General features: G+C 48.3%; 1 protein-coding gene across 10 annotated transcripts in view; it reads left to right on the forward strand.

The window, feature by feature from the left end:
* The window catches only part of MRAS (muscle RAS oncogene homolog), a 73,651-nt gene that overhangs the window by 13,247 nt on the left and 42,083 nt on the right, over positions 1–18,321 (forward strand). For all 10 annotated transcript variants that reach the window (XM_021069517.1, XM_021069515.1, XM_021069513.1 and 7 more), the window contains exon 2: positions 14,655–14,865. In XM_021069517.1, coding sequence (XP_020925176.1) covers positions 14,673–14,865 — 193 coding nt within the window. In that variant the 5' untranslated portion in view covers positions 14,655–14,672. The remainder of the gene's footprint in view (positions 1–14,654; positions 14,866–18,321) is intronic.

Below are 18,321 nucleotides of genomic sequence, written 5' to 3' on the forward strand. Positions count from 1 at the left end.
AAATGCATGACTTTTTATAAAAGTGCTATCTGTAGAAAAAAAGAAAGGTGGGTGGCTGGCCCTCAGCCAGTGGTGGCTTCTGGAGGGCTCCTGCCCCTTGGGAACATAGGGGGACTGCCCATGCTGCCCTTCCCCCTTCCCATCCAGGGCATGCTGTCTGGCCTGGCCAGGCTGGTGAGGAGGGCAGGAAAGATCCAGCGGCTATTTAGGGCTTGGGGAGAGAGATGTGAAAAGTGGCCTCGTGCTCTTCAGCTGAGTGGGCTTAAAATCTGGAGTTTGGCAGGGTCCCTGGAAAGCCATTCCCTCCCCCCTCCCCCTCTGCCCGCACCTCCAGCCCCGTTCAAAACTCCAGAGCCAGGCGGCTGGACCCTCCCCCCTGGTGCTGCTTGCCTGGCCTTTTCCTTTGCTGAGAAAAAACCCCACACCTCCTGGGCTCTCATTGCCATGCCTGCCTCGTGTTCAGGAAGTTTCCCTTGTATTTTGCTCCAGCCCTTCTCTCTGCAGTCTGCTTACTCATTTAGAATGGGGATTGGCTCACCTCCGCTCACCTCAGGGAAGGGCCAAGATCCTGTTTCTTTCTCATTTTTTATCAAGCATAAAATTGTTCACATTTTTCTTTTTCTTTTTTCCCTGATTTTTGGGGCTGCACCTGCAGCATATGGAAGTTCCCAGGCTAGGGGTCGAATTGGAGCTAGAGCTGCCAGCCTACACCACAGACAGCAACGTGGGATTCAAACTGTGTCTGCGACCTACACCACAGCTCATGGCAATGCTGGATCCCCAACCCACAGAACGAGGCCAGGGATTGAACCTGCATCCTCATGAACTCTAGTCAGATTTGTTTCTGGTGAGCCACAAGGGGAACTCCCACATTTTTCATTTTGAATATAAAGGATGGAAATGCATCAGAGCAGCATTCATTTTTGACCATCCTGCTCCTCCCCAGGCTCTGCTGGCTCCTGGGATGGGTTGTGTGCCCTGCCCCTCCCGCTAAAGACCAGACTGGAGAGTCTCCAGGCTGAGTAACTCCTGTGGCCGCTCCTCAGTGTCACTGCCACTTTCTTTAACCTCATACCTCATGGTGACCAAAGCCAGGCCAGCCCAAGGCAGTGAAAAGGGTTGTCTGCCTTGGAGCAAACACACCACTTGATGCTGGCATATACAAAGTGGCCACGGTGCCAGCAGGTGCCCTTATAGGCTGGGACCACCCAGGGGGGTGATTTTTTTTGGCTCATATAATATGTAAAACTTTAATTAGTAGAAAAAAATTAAAAAAAATCAATTTTAGGAGTTCCCACTGTGGTGCAGTGGGTTAATGATCAGGCTTATCTCTATAAAAGCGCCAATTTGATCCTGGCCCAGTGCAGTGGGTTGAGGATCTGGCGTTGCTGCAGCTATGGCATAGGTTATATTTCTAGTTCAGATTTGGTCCCTGGCCCAGGAACTTCTATATGCTGTGGGTGTGGCTGAAAAAGAAAAAAAAAAAATCAGTTTCACCTAAAAATTCACATTTCTGGTTATTCTTTTAAAATTTTGACTCTCTGGCTACCCTGCTTCAGATATGGTCCTATTGCAGTAGTCAGTTGGCGGAGGGTAACAGGGGCCTCCTGTTTACCACAGGCCCCACTGTTCCCTATTGCCTGTCCCTGTCCCCTTCTCTCATTTATCAATGTGGCCTCTGCCAGCACATGAGTTTGGGATGTCCATTTATCTCCTGAGTCTCTCTTTCTTCTACCACAGGGTAAAGCATTTGACATGATGGGTCAGCCAGGACATGGGGGAGGCAGAGGTTAGCCATTCAGCCCTGGCAAGAAGCATCCATCTCATAGGCAGGGAGCTTCTGGCACAGAGGCAGGCCCGTCCCTGCCATCCAGGGCTTCCCTTTGCTGTCTGTCACCACCCGGGCCTTCTTCTGAGCCACTTACCTCCTGGGCTGGTGTTAAGCCATGGGTTCTATGAGGCAGCAGCTCTGGGCTAGGACCACCCTGAGGGTCGGCCTGTGCGGTTGTGCTCTGGTTCGCTCCTCACACCTGACTTGGGAGAAAGACAGTCTGAGAACATCCACCCTGTGGCCATCAAGGGACTCTGGGGACGGGGTGTGGCATCTGCCACCCAAAGGCAGGGATGGTCAGGGAGCTGGGCCCTGGGAGCTACAGGGGGCTGTTTTGGGAGTGTGGGTGGTAGGGAAGGGCCCCCTCATTGTCACTCACTCCTCCTGCTGGGCTGGTGCCCATGTGTATCCAGTGGGACTCCTCACATGACATCTCTCTTGTGAGGGCCATGGTCCACGGGCACAGTACCCACACCACCTCGCTCTACCCTCCACCCTAGCAGAATCCCAGCTGGCATTGTGGAAATGCAGACAGCAGACACGGGGAGGATCTCTGGGCAGAAAGCTCTGCCAGGGCCCTAGGGGGACCTGCGATAAACAATCTGGGGTTAATAGATGCAAACTATTGCCATTGGAATGGATAAGCAATGAGATCCTGCTGTATAGCACTGGGAACTATATCTAGTCACTTGTGATGGAGCATGATAATGTGAGAAAAAGAATGTATATATGTATGTATGACTGGGTCTCTTTGCTGTACTGTAGAAAATTGACAGAACACTGTAAACCAGCTATAACGGAAAAAATAAAAATCATTTAAAAAAAAAAAAAAAGAGAGAAGAAGATGAGGCCCAGCACACAACCCCTGGCCCTGCCCTAGCAAGGAAATATAACTGTAAAACAACTCCTAGCCCCTGGACTTGAAGTGAGAAGAGGCAGCATGGCCGTGTGGCTGAATAGGGCGTTCATGGTCACTTGCAGATGGAGATGTGTGGCTTGGACAACCACGAACCTCGGTGACCCCAGGGGCTAAACAGTGCCTTCTTGGTGAGGTGGCCATGATGAGTCACATGGAAGAGTGGCTGCAAAGCCCTCTGGCTGCCACCTGCTACCTGGCCGGCACTCCTTAGGCACAGGCAAGGTGGCTCAGTGGCTATTCCTCAGAGAGGGAATGTTTCCACAAGCCGGGAGAGGTGAAAAGGCCATGCAGGCAGACAACATTCATTGGCAGACTCCACGGGGCCCTGATGAATTGGGTGCGACCCCTGTCCCCAAGGTCATCAAACTGGGAATCAGTGGGAGACAGTGGGTAACCCCAGAGTGTCCAGGAACTGACCCTCCTCGGTAGGGTAACAGGCTGCATGACTTTCCGATGGGCATGCAGATTCCTGCCTAAGGCTGAGCAGCTTTCCTCCTCAGCCGCCAGTGAGACTGCTCAGCCCTAGGAAGATAGGACTAGGTACCCAGGACTGAGAATGACCATCGAGCCCCTTCCTCCTCTCTGCCTGTCGCTGCCACTCAAGGAAGTTGCCACTCGAGTGGCATTGCCACTGAGCCAGGCGGCAGGCAGCATTGCCCCTCATCCTTGGGCTGAGTTCACCCCCACCCTCCCTGAGGCACAGGGAGGATGAAGTGGCCAGGTGGCAGCGCCCTCGTGGCCCAGGGATGTCAGTGGAGCACACAGTTCTGAAGGGTTGTGTGGACCCTGAGACACAGAAGCCCCCCTCAACCCTTCGGTTCTGAGAGCCTTTCAGCCCCACCAACTCCCCTGAACTAGCTGGGTGGGGAGTGGGGCAGAGTTTTACCTTTTGGTTGTCAGTTTAGGGCCAGATTCCAGCCTCACTTGCCCTTTTCTGGGCAGTGTCCGAGGGCATATGCCTCAATGTCTCTGACTCTGCTCTCTGCTGGTAAAGTGGGGAGATCAAATGCCGCTCCCCATGGCTCTGCCTTCAGACCTTTGTGGCCATGGCCATGCCAGCTCCACCTGTGTGACCTTCCTGCACACAACGCCCCCCACCCCCCCAGGACCCTGCAGTCCTTTCCCATCACTTCCCGTCTCTTCAGAGCTTCTGGAGCACTTAGTTTGTCCCGTGCAAGTTATCTGGTCTCCACTGGGCTTTTCTGGCTGGTGCGCTTCACTGCCGTCATCAGAAAGATTGTGGGCCCGCTGAACTGGGCAGCCTTCCAATGACCCTGCCTGGTGAGCACAAGGGAGAGGAAGGTCTGAGGGCCTCTGGGTCATGCGGGGCCTCTGTGCTATCTCCTGCCTCGCCTGGCAACCCTGGCACTTGTTCTTTCATCACTTAATGCTGGTGAGCAGCCGCTCTGTGCCAGGCATGATGCTTAGTGCTCAGGATACAAAGACCAGCATCCCTAGTTGTAAGGGCGCCAACAGTAGCGCCTCCCAACTCCCCTTCCCACCCCACCACACACAGCGCACCTTCTGTGCTCTGGTCACAACACTTGGCATCTCTTCAGTTTTTCACACCTCCATGCTTTGCAACTTTGCAACTTCTGGTCCGTACGTAGGATACACTTGTCCCTATCACTCATCTTAGCTGATACCTCCTTGGCCTCCAAGACCCCACTTTGGCACCACCTCTGCCAGGAAGCCTTCTGCAATGTTTCCATTTAGCCTGTGCGCTACTGTGACCCTCTGTCTGCCCCTCCCCCTGCGCCCCCGCCACTGTGAGCCTCAAGGCCAGGGGCTAGGGCTGATTCATCTCAGTCTCCCCAGTTCCCAGGATCTGCACACTGGAGGTGCCCTAGGAGCACTGACTGGATGTGCCAGTCTCCTGGATCTGAGCTTCTGTGTGCACTGGCAGAAGGGTGGCCAGCACTGGTGACCTGTCCACTTTACTCCTTCTGGATCCTTCTCCTCTGGGCTTGGGAAAACCAGGTCCTTTTTTATGTCACATGTCCATTTAGGTTTTTCTTTCCAAGGATATATCCACCAAACCAGTAGGAACCCAGAGAAGGGCTAGGTTTTATGATAGAGCACACTTCTGGATTTAAAGAGCAGAGGGAGAAATGCTGAGTTCTCAGCAGTTTGGTATCTGCCACTGTCTATTTGATGAACAAGCATCTCCTGACTGTTTGGGGAAATGTCTTTGGGGAGTTTTCATCTCCTCCATCCCTGGGTCAGCAACATTTGGGGCCTGCCGTCTACAGCATTGCCATGGGGATGCTGCCTCCTAAGCACGCGGATGGGTGTGAGCACGCCCAAGGAGGGAGTGGCCAGGGGCTGAGTTCTGTTGAGTTGTCATCCATGGAACCAGCCAGTTTGCAGGGCCTGAGCTCAGGAAGGACTCTGGAAAAGCAGGAGGGCTCCCTACAGGAGGTGGGACTTGGGATGGACTTCACAGGATGCTGATAATGGTTAACTACCTGAGGTTTATTGAACATTCTCTATGGACCAGACACTGGGCCCTCAGCAAATAAAGGGAGCCTATCATGACCACCCTCAGCAAAGACTCCCACCATCCCCACTTTTACAGAAGAGAAAACCGAGGTACACAGAATGGAAGTAACTTGCCTAAAGTTGCAGCAGTGTTAGCTCACGGCTCAGGCTCTTTGGTGAGGCATTCCAGGTGAGGGGCTGGCGCCAAGCTGGTCAGGGAGTCACACAGGGGAGAGGGTCCCAAACAGGGGTGCAGGAAAATGAGGTCTCAGAGCCCCCTGGTGCTCCCATCATGCTGGGCAGCTGCCTGATCACTCAGCTTCCTCCTCAGGGCAGTGGCTCCTGGCAATACCAGACCTGTGTCCTGCTTGGCAGACTCTGTCCCAGCCGGGATGGGGGCGGGCATATCTGTGCCCAGTGACTAATATTTGTCCTGAGTGCCTCTTGGTTCCTGACCTGCTCAGCTGCTCCTCCCGCTGGGGCAGCAGTCTGGCCTTGGGAGGCCTTCCTGACGCTGATACCACCTCCCTGGCTCACTGCTGACCCTTTCAGGGCTACTGGATCTGCCGCCTCTAGTCTGGCCTGATTCTGCCCCTCCTACCACTGTGCCCTCCCCGAGAGGATGCCTAGCGTGGTGGGCTGGCCACAGGCCCTGGAAGCACACTGCGTGGTTTCAGATCCTGGCACTGCTGCTTTCTAGCTGGATGACCTTAGAAAAGTTACTTTTCTTCTTTGTGTCTCAGTTTCTTCAACTGTAAAATGAGGACAAAGTTAGACCTCATAGGGTTGCTACCAGAATGAAATGAGTTCAGATGGTAAAGTCTCCCAACAGCATCAGACAGAGTGCCTACATTAATGAAGTACTTTTGTTATTTTTAACATGCTCACAGTGTAAAGATCACAGCAGGTCGTTTCTACTGTGGCACTCGTAGAGGGCTAGGCTCCAGCCTCTGTCAGGAGGCACTCACACACAAATGAGCAAGACCCAAGTGTTAACAGTTGTGCTATAAGGAAGCACATGGTACTTGGGGTTCATAAGGCCAAGGTCATCGTGTCCCTCAGCTGACTTACTTCAAGCACTGGCCTTTTCCTGGATCTCTGGACTCCTGATCATTTCTGCCCCACTGCCAGCTGCTCAGGTGTAATCCTGGCAGAGGAACCCCGGGTAGAAAAACAGGGGCAGATGCAGTAACAGAAGACTTGGGTAAGAGAGTTCTCCAGAGATAGCCAGGCAGGCTCTCCGTAGTGGAACTAAGCCCCTCCCAGGGGACAGGATGGCCAGTAGGTGGGATGTTTAGGAGGGAACCAAGAGTAGTAGGTTAGATTTGGGATGGCAAACACATTTCCTTTATGGACCAGTCACCTGGTTCTGACAGCCAGGGGCTCTGCATTGAAAAGTGTTCTAAGGAATTCCCTCATGGCTCTGCAGGTTAAGGATCTGGTGTTGTCACTGCTGTGGCTCTGGGTATGGCTGTGGTGGGGGTTCATATCCCTGGCCCAGGAACTTCCACATGCTGTGAGTGCAGCCAAAAAAACAAACAAAAAAAAAGCATTCTAAGACTGAGCTGGAAAGAGGACTGTGATGGACTCTGGTGTCTGCCATGGCTCTGGGAATGGGGAGAGGGGAGGCAGCCATGCCACATACTCACCATCTACACCTGATAATGTTTAAGGTCCTGTACAGCATAAAATAACATTCATGGTTGGGTTGATGGATAAGTCTCACTAATCGAGTGAACTGACTGCGCAGGTGGCTTCTTGGAGAGGTTGAAGGATGCAGTGACAGTGCTGGGCTAGGATTTGCAAAGGTGGGAGACAAAGGGCTGTTGCAAAGTCTTGGGGAGGGGAGAGTGGAGGCCAAGTGGCGAGACCCCTGGCAGGGCTGCGCACCATTTATGCACTGTCTGCAAATCAGCAGTCCTGGGGAAACTGCCCATTTCTGGGAATTGTGCAGAAGGGAAGGGCAGCTCCTGGAATGCAGAGCCATTTCCTCCACATGGGTTGGGTCACTCCCCCCAGTGTGTCCTCATCCCCCTCAGCTGGGCACACCCAGACATCACAGAGATGAGATTAGCTTCCCAGGGCTGATTCAGCCCAATGTGAATGAAAGTCTGTTTACTCTCCCAAGAACTCCATTAATAATGAATGTGCCCCCTCGTCCAGCTTCATTTACCAGAAAACTTGTAGTTTGACTGATGGGGTGAGAGGGAATCTTTGAAATAATTGAGATATAAATAGAGAAGCAGAAACAATGAAAACTGAACCTTCAACTAAGTTGGCAGCATCTTTGGGAGAGGCTCTGGTTTGACCACTGCCACACCTGTAAGAATCTGTGGTCTTATAGTCAGGGACGATGAAGAATATCCCTTTGGGTTATGAATCACAAAGACAATCAAAGAAAGTCCTGTGATGCTGCAAAATGAATTACTAAAACAATTGTAGGCAGTGAGGCATGATGATTCCAAGCCTGAACTTTGGTGTCTGACCAGTCCACTGCCAGTGCCCACTAAATGGTGAGGGTCATTACTGCTGCGTAGCCTCTCCCGGACACCATTTCTCCTGGCCAGGACTGTAGACACCACTGGTCTGGAAGTGGTGCTGGGAGGATTGTGCACATGGAGTGGCCAGAAGCTCCCCTTGTGGCTCAGCAGAAACAAATCTGACTAGTATCCATGAGGATGCAGGTTTGATCCCTGGCCTCGCACAGTGGGTTAAGGATCCGGGGTTGCTGTGAGCTGTGGTGTAGGTCGCAGATGCGACTTTGATCCCAGGATGGCTGTGGCATAGGCTGGCAGCTACAGCTCTGATATGACCCCTAGCCTGGGAACCTCCATATGCCACAGTTGCGGCCCTAAAAAAAAAGAAAGAAAGAAAGAAAGAAAAATGAGCAGTGTTCGGGGCTATTTTTTGGGGAAACAAGCTCTGAGGAAGCCATGGAAACTGGAACTTGGGGAGATGCAGGCAGAGTTGGTGAGGGATAATAACCACTGGGCACTGCTGTTTTGGGGAGGCTGCTGGGGCCCACTGCTAGGTCCTAGGCATTTGCACCTGTTACTGTGTTGGGTCCTCTGGAAGCCCTATGCAGTACAGGTACCCTGAGGGCTGTGGATGGGGCAGGCAAGGGGTCCAGATCACTGTGGTCCAGCACCTTGGAGGGAGCCCAGGGACTCAGCTACTCTGCATATCAGTGCAAATATGCCCTTAGGTGGGGAGGGGGAGGACTCCAGGTTTTTTCCCCCTGAGGCCTTACACATTCTTAAGGATCCTGTTCCATGGTTGGGGAAACCAAGGTTCCTGGAAGTTAAGAAACTTGCTCCAGGGCACACAGGGAGTCCATATCAGAGACATGGTTGGAAAACTTAAGCTCCCTGGCTGCAGAGTCCAAGGCTATTACTGACCTCCCCACCCCCACCCCAAGCTGCCCCCATGAGAATGGAGGGGGCTTTGCATGAGATTTCCCAAGAGGTCTTAGGACCCCCTCCAAGCACACTTTGAAAACTGTTGGGTGAAAAGTTATTTTGGGGTCATGGGTCTACATTCCCCCAACCTCCCAGGGGGCATGAGCCTACCCTGTCAAAAGGACAGATGTCATGTCCTGCTTCTCAGCCCACGGGGACGGCTGGGCAGGTAGAAGGATGCCTTGGGGCAGTATGCAGTGTCAGTCAATGAATATACCCCAAGCTTCCCATTTTGGGCCGTACTTTGTCCTGTGAGAGGCCAGGGATTAAGGAGAGGTGGCTGTTGTCCTCATGCAGCTTCCCAGTTGCTGTGAAGGTGAATCTGCCATTCAGGAAGCAACTTCAAACCATGCAAGACAGTGCTAACCGTGGTGAGAGGAAGAGAGCAAAAGGCCACCAAAAAAAACCTCATGTCTCAGCTGAAAGATGCCTAGAGTTTTCATATACACGTTATTAAAATTGGCGACGCAGTGATACTGCCTTATTTAGGAAGAAGTTTCCAGTATGAGCCAGAGTTTGGGTTGCCCGTGGATTGGGAGGGGCGCTGGGAGCGGTGGTTGCCATGGGAACCAGTGCTCCGCCACCTCCTCCGCCCAATGGCTGCTGTTCCAAAAGTTGGTTTCTGAGTGGAGTTGGCTGCCTGGAACCTCAGAGCTATTTCCCATGGAAACAATGTTCTAAATGATGGGTGACGTTCCCACACAAGCCTATTTAATGCGACTGCAAGGGAGCTGAGGTGGCAGTGGGGCTTCTAATGGGGGAAGGGCCAGAGGCTGGGAATCGCCTAGCCTCAGAGCCAGGCAGGGAGGGGGACTGTGGGTCTGTCTCTTCTGGGAACAAAGTAAACAAGGCGTGAGAACAAACATTGGAGCACCTTCTCTAAGCTGGGCACATCTCATATATTTTAATTTCATGCTTAGAGCAATCCTGCAAAGGATCATTCTCTGACCAACCACATCTTACAAATCAAATGCTGAGGCTGTGAACGTGACTTAACAAAGGTCCCTGGACTGGTCAATGGGAGCATATTGGGTGTGGAAAACTGGTGGGGAAACTTTAAAGAGAACCCCAGGTCCACCTCTTCCACCCTCCCATCTCGAAGGGGCTCTCCATGACCCCCAAATGGTGAAGGACCAACATTCTAGAAAGATCTCCAAGGTGCTGTCTAGTTGAGTAGACTGGTGAGGAAAGAGATGTAAATGGGAGCAGTTTGCTCCTTAATCACCAACCACCTTTTTCTCCTGTGGTGACTTTCATCATAGTCTGTGGTGACTTAAAAAAATCTTTCCCCACACCACGTGAGATTGGCCGATTTTGTAGGAGTGCGGTGCACAACCCTTGGCGTTTTGACTGCCCTCCCCGTTTACAAAGAGATCATTTATTTAGTCAGGGATCATTTCGGGGGAGGTTGAAGACTGGAAAAACAAGTGCATCAGGAGAAGATGGGCTGAGAGCCCTCATGGATTGAGGGGTTTTCTGGACTCATTGTCCTACCTTTGCAAACCCTCTTTTCCTCCTGGACACACACTCGCTTCCAGGAAGGGTCTTATCTCTGTGACTGGTCTGATTTGGGAGAGGGAGGCAAACAGTCCCAAGCTCTGGCTGGGAGAACTGCCCTGAGCCCTCTCTGCATGGGGAAGCCAGCGCTGTGGCTGGTGGGTTGTTCAGAAAGGCCACTATTGGCCCCCGGGTTCCTCCAGCTAGGATCTGTCCTTGCTGGGCCAGGCGTTGGTGATACAGGGAGGGACAAGATGCTTCCCTGCCCATTGTGCACAGTAAGTGTAGAGGATGTCAAGTGTGATGGTGGGCTCTGCACCAGGAACTGCAAGGTCATAGGGGGTCCCTCCCACAGGAGGCAGTTCCTGGGCCTGAGCCCAACCTGTGAAGAGGTAAGAGGGTGCAGCACAGGTTCCATGGGAGAGGTCATCAGCAGCAGCCGGTGACAACCTTGACTGTCCCATGAAGGGGCCAGGACTTGACCATCAGCTATGTGAAACACTAAAGCGTTTTTCCCCTTTGAAGCACCCAGTACAATGTTTGTGTTAATGGTGCATTCTAACCCTGTTCCATTGAGTCTGAGTTGGGAGGGAACCAGGAATTGGCTCTGCGTGGTCTCTTGGGGCTCAACTCCTGAGTGCAGGGCAGTGTGAAAGGAAGGGGGGCCCTCGTCCGACTGTTTCCTAGCAGCTGCCTTGCTTGGCAAGCAGAGGGCAATTTTTATCAGGCCCTCAGGTGACTGTGCTGTGGGTGGTCTGAATACCGCCTCAGAGGTCAAGTTCATGTTCTTTTTCACATTTACTAGTGTATTTCTTATCTTGTTTTATTTTGAGAAGAAAATCCAGAGAAACAGTTTTCCTTCTCAATACCTTCCCACCACTTAGTCTTTTTTTCTTCATGTTGCTTCCAGCAGAGAATGGAAGGAAGCTTTAATTTTTACTTATTTAATTTTATTTTTTATTGAGGTATAGTTGATTTACAGTATTATATTAGTTTCAAGTGTACAACATTGTGATTCAAAATTTTTATTGCTCATACTCTATTTAAAGCTATTATAAAATATTGGCTATATTCCCTCTGCAGTACATTATATCCTTGGAGCCTATTTATTTTATACATAGTAGTTTATACCTCTTTGGAAAGGAGATGTACTTCTTCTTTTTTTTTTTTTTTTTTTTTTTTTTTTTTTTTTTTTTGTCTTTTTTTGTTTTTTTTCTACGGCCGCACCCATGGCATATGGAGGTTCCCAGGCTAGGGGTCTAATCGAGCTATTGCCGCCAGCCTAAACCACAGCCACAGCCATGCGGAATCCGAGCCACGTCTGCGACCTACACCACAGCTCACGGCAACGCAGGATCCCTAATCCACTGAGCAAGGCCAGGGATTGAACCCGAAACCTCATGGTTCCTAGTCAGATTCACTTCCACTGCGCCACAACGGGAACTCCAGAAAGGAACTTTAAAAACAGCCTTTTTCAGGGGTTCTCTTGTGGCACAGCAGGTAAGGATCTGGCATTGTCACTGCAGCAGCTCAGGTCCCTACTGTGGTGAGGGTCCAATCCCTGGCCTGGGAATCCCACATGTTACAGGTGCAACCAAAAAAAAAATTTTTTTTTAATTAAAAAATTTTTTTAAAGTAGCTTCTGTTGGAGTGTGGGTTCATGATTCAGCTTGTCTCTAGGGAGGTGCCGGTTTGATCCCTAGCCTATCACAGGGGTTAAGGATCTGGCATTGCCACACTGTGGCATAGGTCGCAGCTCTGGCTTGGATTCGATTCCCGGCCTGGAAACTTCCCTATACCACAGGTGTGGCCTGAAAAAGAAAAAAAGAGTAGACACATTCGAATGTCCTCCCCAGGTTAAGGAAGGGCAATGAGGAATGGACACAAGCTCCCCGACCTGAGAGGCAAAGAGGAGAGGGTGCTGACCCTTGCCCTCCTCCCCATTTCTGTCTCCCTCAACTCCCCTCTGACCCTTTTGGACTACCAGCTCTGTCACATGGGAGAGCTCAGCTTATCCCCACATCACCCCTGCCTAGGGGGATGGGGCACCAGTTGCTGGGGCACCAGTTGCTGGGGCTCAGCTGGCTCCTGGTTCTGTCCTGCACCAAAGGGGCTTAAATCCTCACTCAAAGGGGAGGGAATGGCACATTTTCAGCTGACCCGAATATTTTATTTGATGGAAACATTTTAATATCAGCCAGCTTTTCCGATATGCAAATATAATACATGCTTGTTGTAGAAAATTGAAAATTTGAGAAAGTGCCCCCAAATCTGCCTTGGAGAGAGTTATATGCCAAGAACCACACTAGAGGTGTAGATTCCTATATAGGTGACTTTGTGGAAGTGGCATCATATGTACTTGCTGTTTTGCAGCTTGGTTTTTTTTTTTTCATGTATATAATTTTTTTTTAATTTTGTAATGATTTTTATCTTTTCCATCATAGCTGGTTTACAGTGTTCTGTCGATTTTCTGTTGTACCGCAAGGTGACCCAGTCACACATACATGTATACATTCTTTTTTCTCGCATTATCCTGCTTTTCATGTATGTTATAAACTTTTTCTAGGTTAGTGAATATCTTTTTAATGGCCACATAGTATTGTATTGTAGAGAAAAGCTTTATCTTTAACTTCCTCCCTTCACTAAGTTATTTCCATTTTTTCCCTGTTCTTAACATCTTGTGCACTTGACTGACTATCTCCTTAGAATACGTTCTCACATGTGGTATAGCTTTGAGAAAGGATAGGTCTGTTTTAAATTTGGGTATATTTATGCAAGTGCACTCTCCGTCCAGTTTGGACAGATTTACACTCTCACCCACAGTGTATAAAAGCGCCTACTTCCCCCACACTGCAGGGAAATCCTAAATGTCAACATCAAGCTTCAGTAACTGCAAAGGGTTATGCAATGACTCTTGTCTGTAGCCCCACACAAATCAGCATGGCCACATAACCTGCATTTGTGTCCAACACCCTTTCTGGTGAAATCTAGAATGGAGGACTCTTTTAGAGCTGAGAACAACTATAAAGACCCAGCCCTTTAATCTATTAGGTAAGGAGACGATGGCTCAGTTGGTGGCCTTCCCAAGCAGCAGTGATGCACATGGATACCCAGTTCATTGCCGCCCCCACCCCCTGCCCCATGCCTCCTCCCCTCCTTCTACGAGACTCGGAGCTACCCAGGAGTGCCCACCAGACGTGGTTTGTGTTTCTCCCCGGCAGAGTCTGCAGTTAGCAGCTTAGGGCCCTGACAGCACCTTCAAATTTTTCTTTAGGTGACTCTCCCCCTGCCTCCCCCACCAATGTTTAGCCTTTGGTGCTGTCAACCTCCTCCTTCTGGAAACTCTGGGTTTCCCTCATTGCGACAGATCCTGGCTTCCCTCCTATTTTTCAGAGCGCTCCTTCCATGTTTGCTGCACTCCTCTCCTCTTTGCCACTTTGTGATGCAGTTTCAAAAGGTCGCTCTTCACTTCCCTGCTGTCACCTCTTCACAATCAGTTCTTATCTGTTCAGGCTCAGTTGTTCTTTAAAATCCTGGTCCCACATTGCCAGCCCCTACCTCGTCAGCTGAGCTAGTCACCTTAGCTTAGTATTTCTCAACCTTGGCACTACTGATATTTTAGGATGGATAATAATGTGTTGGGTAGGGAGGGTGTTTTCCAGGGCCTTCTAGGATGTTTAGCAGCATTCCCGGCCTCCACTGACTAGATGTAGGCAGCACCCACTTGGTTTTGGCAACTCGAAATATCTCCAGACATTGCAAATATGCCTGGGGGGCAAAAGTGCCTCTGGTTGACAACTGCTGCCTTCACTGGGCTCAACATCATCAAAATAAAACGTATCCTCCATCCTCCTCTTCCTCTTCCCCTACTGAAACAGAGGTTGACCAGATGTCATGAGATTCCAGCATGACCTCCTGGGTGATACAGGGCAAGGAGACCAGAGAACAGAGCCAGGATCACAGGATTCTGAGAGTCAGCAGGGGCTTAGAGGCCCCTGTGCTAAGCTTGAGCTCAGACAGCCTCCCATCCTTCTCAGCACCGCAGTCCTATGTCCAGAGCTGATGTGAGCCTCTGTGTCCTCCCTGCTTACACGAATGCCCGCGTGTTTGGCTGTGCCTGTACCAGGACAGGGTGAAATCTAGTGGTGGAAACATTTCTTTGGCATAGCTTCCGGCTGGTTAAAGGCCACGTGACATCTAGGAGTATTAAGTTCCCAAGACTGGAACTGGCACATAGATGCTGTTCAACAAATGATTGAATAAATCATTTCAACAGTGATTGTCTCTGGGTGAGGGATCAGGGGTAACAGTTCTGTTTTCTTTTGTTTATTTCTTCATTTTCAAAACTCTCTACAATTAGGAGTATTTATTACTCTACAAGAAGGGAGGAAACCCCATGCATGGATACCTCCCCTGAGTCAGAGAGGAAGAAGCCCCCTGCCTCATTCCACCTGTCTTGCCTCCCCAGGTCTGACCTACCAGCAACATGGCAACCAGTGCCGTCCCCAGTGACAACCTCCCCACATACAAGCTGGTGGTGGTGGGAGACGGGGGCGTGGGCAAGAGTGCCCTCACCATCCAGTTTTTCCAGAAGATCTTTGTGCCTGACTATGACCCCACCATTGAAGACTCCTACCTGAAACACACCGAGATTGACAATCAATGGGCCATCTTGGACGGTGAGACTTTGAGATTTGATGACAGCCCTGCATGGGGATGGGGCGTTAGCTCAGGGGTCAGGGAAAGTTGACAGGCTTTAGCAGGGTGTGCTGGTCTCGATTGGGTTGCCATCATGGGATGGTTGGTATAAGGCCGTGTATGTTTTCCAGGGTGAATTCTGAGCAGCTTTGTGGAAACCAAAATGTGCTTTCAACAAAGAGGGAAGGCTGGTGTCATGCCCACTCAGCGGCACCACGTTTGTTATTTCTCACTGATCAGAAGCTCTGATGAACGTTTACAGATATCTCCAGCTAAATGAAAAGAGAGAAATCAGGAGTTCCCATTGTGGCTCAGTGGTTATGAACCTGACTAGTGTCCATGAGGGTGCGGGATTGATCCCAAGCCTTGCTCAGTGGGTTAAAGATTCAGCATTGCTGTGAGCTGTGGTATGGTTGCAAGACATTGCATTGCTATGGCTGTGGTGTAGGCCGGTAGCTGCAGCTCTGATTTGACCTCTCGCCTGGAAACTTCCATGTGCTGAGGGTGCGGCCCTAAAAAAACAAACAAAAAGAGGGAAATCAATTTTTTTCGTAATAAGCATAGTTTATTTAGTAATTGTCCCTGGGGAAGGATAGGGAATCTTGTATCTGACATTGTGTTTCTAGTTTAGTCTAAGTTGTCTTGAATAGGGTCTCAAAGTTTGGTCCAGCCACAGCATCAGGGAACATATCAGAAATGAAAACTCTCAAGCCCTAATGATTCAGAAATTCTGAGGGTGGGGCCCAGCAATCTGTGTTTTAGCAAACCCTCCCAGTGATGTTGAAGTTAGAGAACCACTGTTCTAGATGCTTCCTGATTATTACTTTATTACTGTCTGAGTCTTGAAGCAAAGAATCATTAATCATAGAATGTCTTTCCAGGAGGGGAGCTTTGAAAACCTTGGGAATGCACTCTATCAGACGTGTGATTTACAGTTATTTTTCCAGTCTTCAGCTTTTTTTTTTAGTTCTCTTAATGGTGTCTTTCAAAGACAAGAGTTTTAAATTTTGATGAAGTTCAGTTTATCAGTTTGTTCTTTTATGGATTGTGCTTCTGGTGTTGGATCTGAGAAACCTTTGCCAAACCCAAGATCACAAAGGTTTTCTCCTAAATTTTCTTTTAGACATTTAAGGGTTTTAGGTTTTACATTTAGGTTTATGATCTACCCTGTGTTAATTTTGGTATATGGTGTGAGGTAAGGGATAAAGTTCATCTTTTTGGTGTATAGATATGCAACTGTTCCAGCTCTGTTTGTTGAAGAGATTGTTCTCCCCCCCATCAACTTTTTTTGTAACTTTGATAAAAATCAGTTGTCTGCATACTCTATTTGTTTGATCTGTTGTCTATCTCCAATAGCATACTATCTTAGTAGCTGTAGCTTTATAATAAGCCTTGAAATCAGGTACTGGTAAATCTCCAACTTCATTCGTTTTCAAAGTTGTTTTGGCTAACCCAGGTCCTTTGCATGTCCATGTGAATCTTAGACTCAGTTAAATTCTAAAATTCTAGATTTTGATTGAGATTATGTTGAATTTATGGATCAGTTTGAGGAGAACTGACGTCCTAATGATGTTGAGCCTTCCAACCCGTGAACAGGGTACATCTTTCCATTTAAGTCTTCTTTTTTAATTCTCTCATCAAGAATGTTTTGTAGTTTTGGGTGCATAGGTCTTTTACATACTTCATCAATTTATAGCTACCTCTGTATTATAAATGATGTTGGTTCTTTATTTGAGTTTTCAATGATTTATTGCCAGTGTATAGAAATACAATATAATTTTACATATTGTAACCTGAAACCTTGATAGTTACTTATTGGTGCTAGTGGCTTTTTTGTAGAGTCTACTGGGTTTTCTACAGAATGATCATGTCTGTGAGTAAAGACAGTTTTACTTCTTCTTTTCCATCTGGATGGCTTCTATTTCTTTTTCTTGCCTTATTTTACTGACTTAAAGACATACTTGTCTTGTCCTTGATCCTAAGGAGAAAGCTTCTAGTCTTTCAGCACTAACTATGATGTTGGAGGTGGGGTTGGGGGATGCGCTGGGGGTTCGGGTTGGAAATGCTATAAAATTTGGTTGCAATGATCGTTGTACAACTATAAATGTAATTGAGTAATAAAAAATGCTATTTAAAAAAAAAAGGCATGATGTTAGCTGTAGGGTTTTTCAAAATGTGCTTTATCAGGTTGAGGAAGTTCCTTTCTATTCCTAGTCTTCAGAGAGTTTTTATCAGGTGTGGGTGTTGGGTATTGCCAAATACTTTTTCTCTGTCTATTGAAATAATCACATGGGGTTTTCTTTTTTAGTCTTTAATATGGTAAATTACATTGCTTACTTTTTCTAATGTTAAACCAACATTGTATTCCTGGGATAAATCCCACTTGTTTAGAAGCATTGCATCTGTGTTCTTGGGAAATATTGGTCTTAGTTTTCCTGTAATGTCTGAGTAATGCTGGCTTTATAGAATGACTTGAGAGGTATGCACGCTTCAATTTTCTGGACGACCTTGACCAATATTGTTGTTAAATATTCCTTAAATGTTTAGTAGAGTTCACCTGTGAAGACTTCTGGGCTTGAAGTTTTCTTTGTAGGAAGGTTTTTAACTACAAATACAATTTCTTTTTCTTTTTTTCTTTTTTGCTTTTTAGGGCTGCATGTGGAAGTTCCTGGGGTAGGGGTCAAATTGGAGCTACAGCTGCTGGCCTATACAACAGCCACTGCAACGCAGGATCTAATCTGCATCTGTGACCTACACTGCAACTCACAGCAACACTGGATCCTTAACCCGCTGAGCAAGGCCAGGGATCAACCCTGCATCCTCATGGATACTAGTCAGATTTGTTTCCTCTGTACCACAGTGGGCACAACTCCTCAATTTCTTTAATAGATATAGGGATATTCAGGTTATCTGTTTCTTCTCCAGTGACCTTTTGTAGTTTGTACATCTCAAAAACTTGATCAGCTCATCAGAGTTACCAAATTTATTGGCATCAGCATTATTTTCGTATTATCCTGTTATAATCCGTAGACTGTAGCACTGCTACCTCTCTCCTTTCTCATATTGATAATTTATGTCTTTTCTTTTTTCTGAATCAGGATGGCTAGAGATGTATCAATGTCATTACTTTTCAGAAAGAATCAACTTTTGAGTCAGATTTTTCCCCTTTGGTTCTATTGATATCCTCTCTTATGTTTATTATTTCCTTTTGCCTGCCTACTTTGAATTTCATTTGCTCTACTTTTTCTAACTTCTTAAAGCAGTGGCTGATGGCATTGCTTGACCATTTCTTCATTAATAAGATATTCATGTTGCTGCTATAAATTCCCCCAACAACTCATCTAGCTCTGTCCCACAGATTTTAATATGTTGTATTTTCATTTTCATTGGGTTAAAAATACTTTTAAATTTCCCCTTTGATATCTTCTTTGACCCAT

This window comes from Sus scrofa, chromosome 13 (assembly GCF_000003025.6).
Source record: "Sus scrofa isolate TJ Tabasco breed Duroc chromosome 13, Sscrofa11.1, whole genome shotgun sequence".
Taxonomy (NCBI): domain Eukaryota; kingdom Metazoa; phylum Chordata; class Mammalia; order Artiodactyla; family Suidae; genus Sus; species Sus scrofa.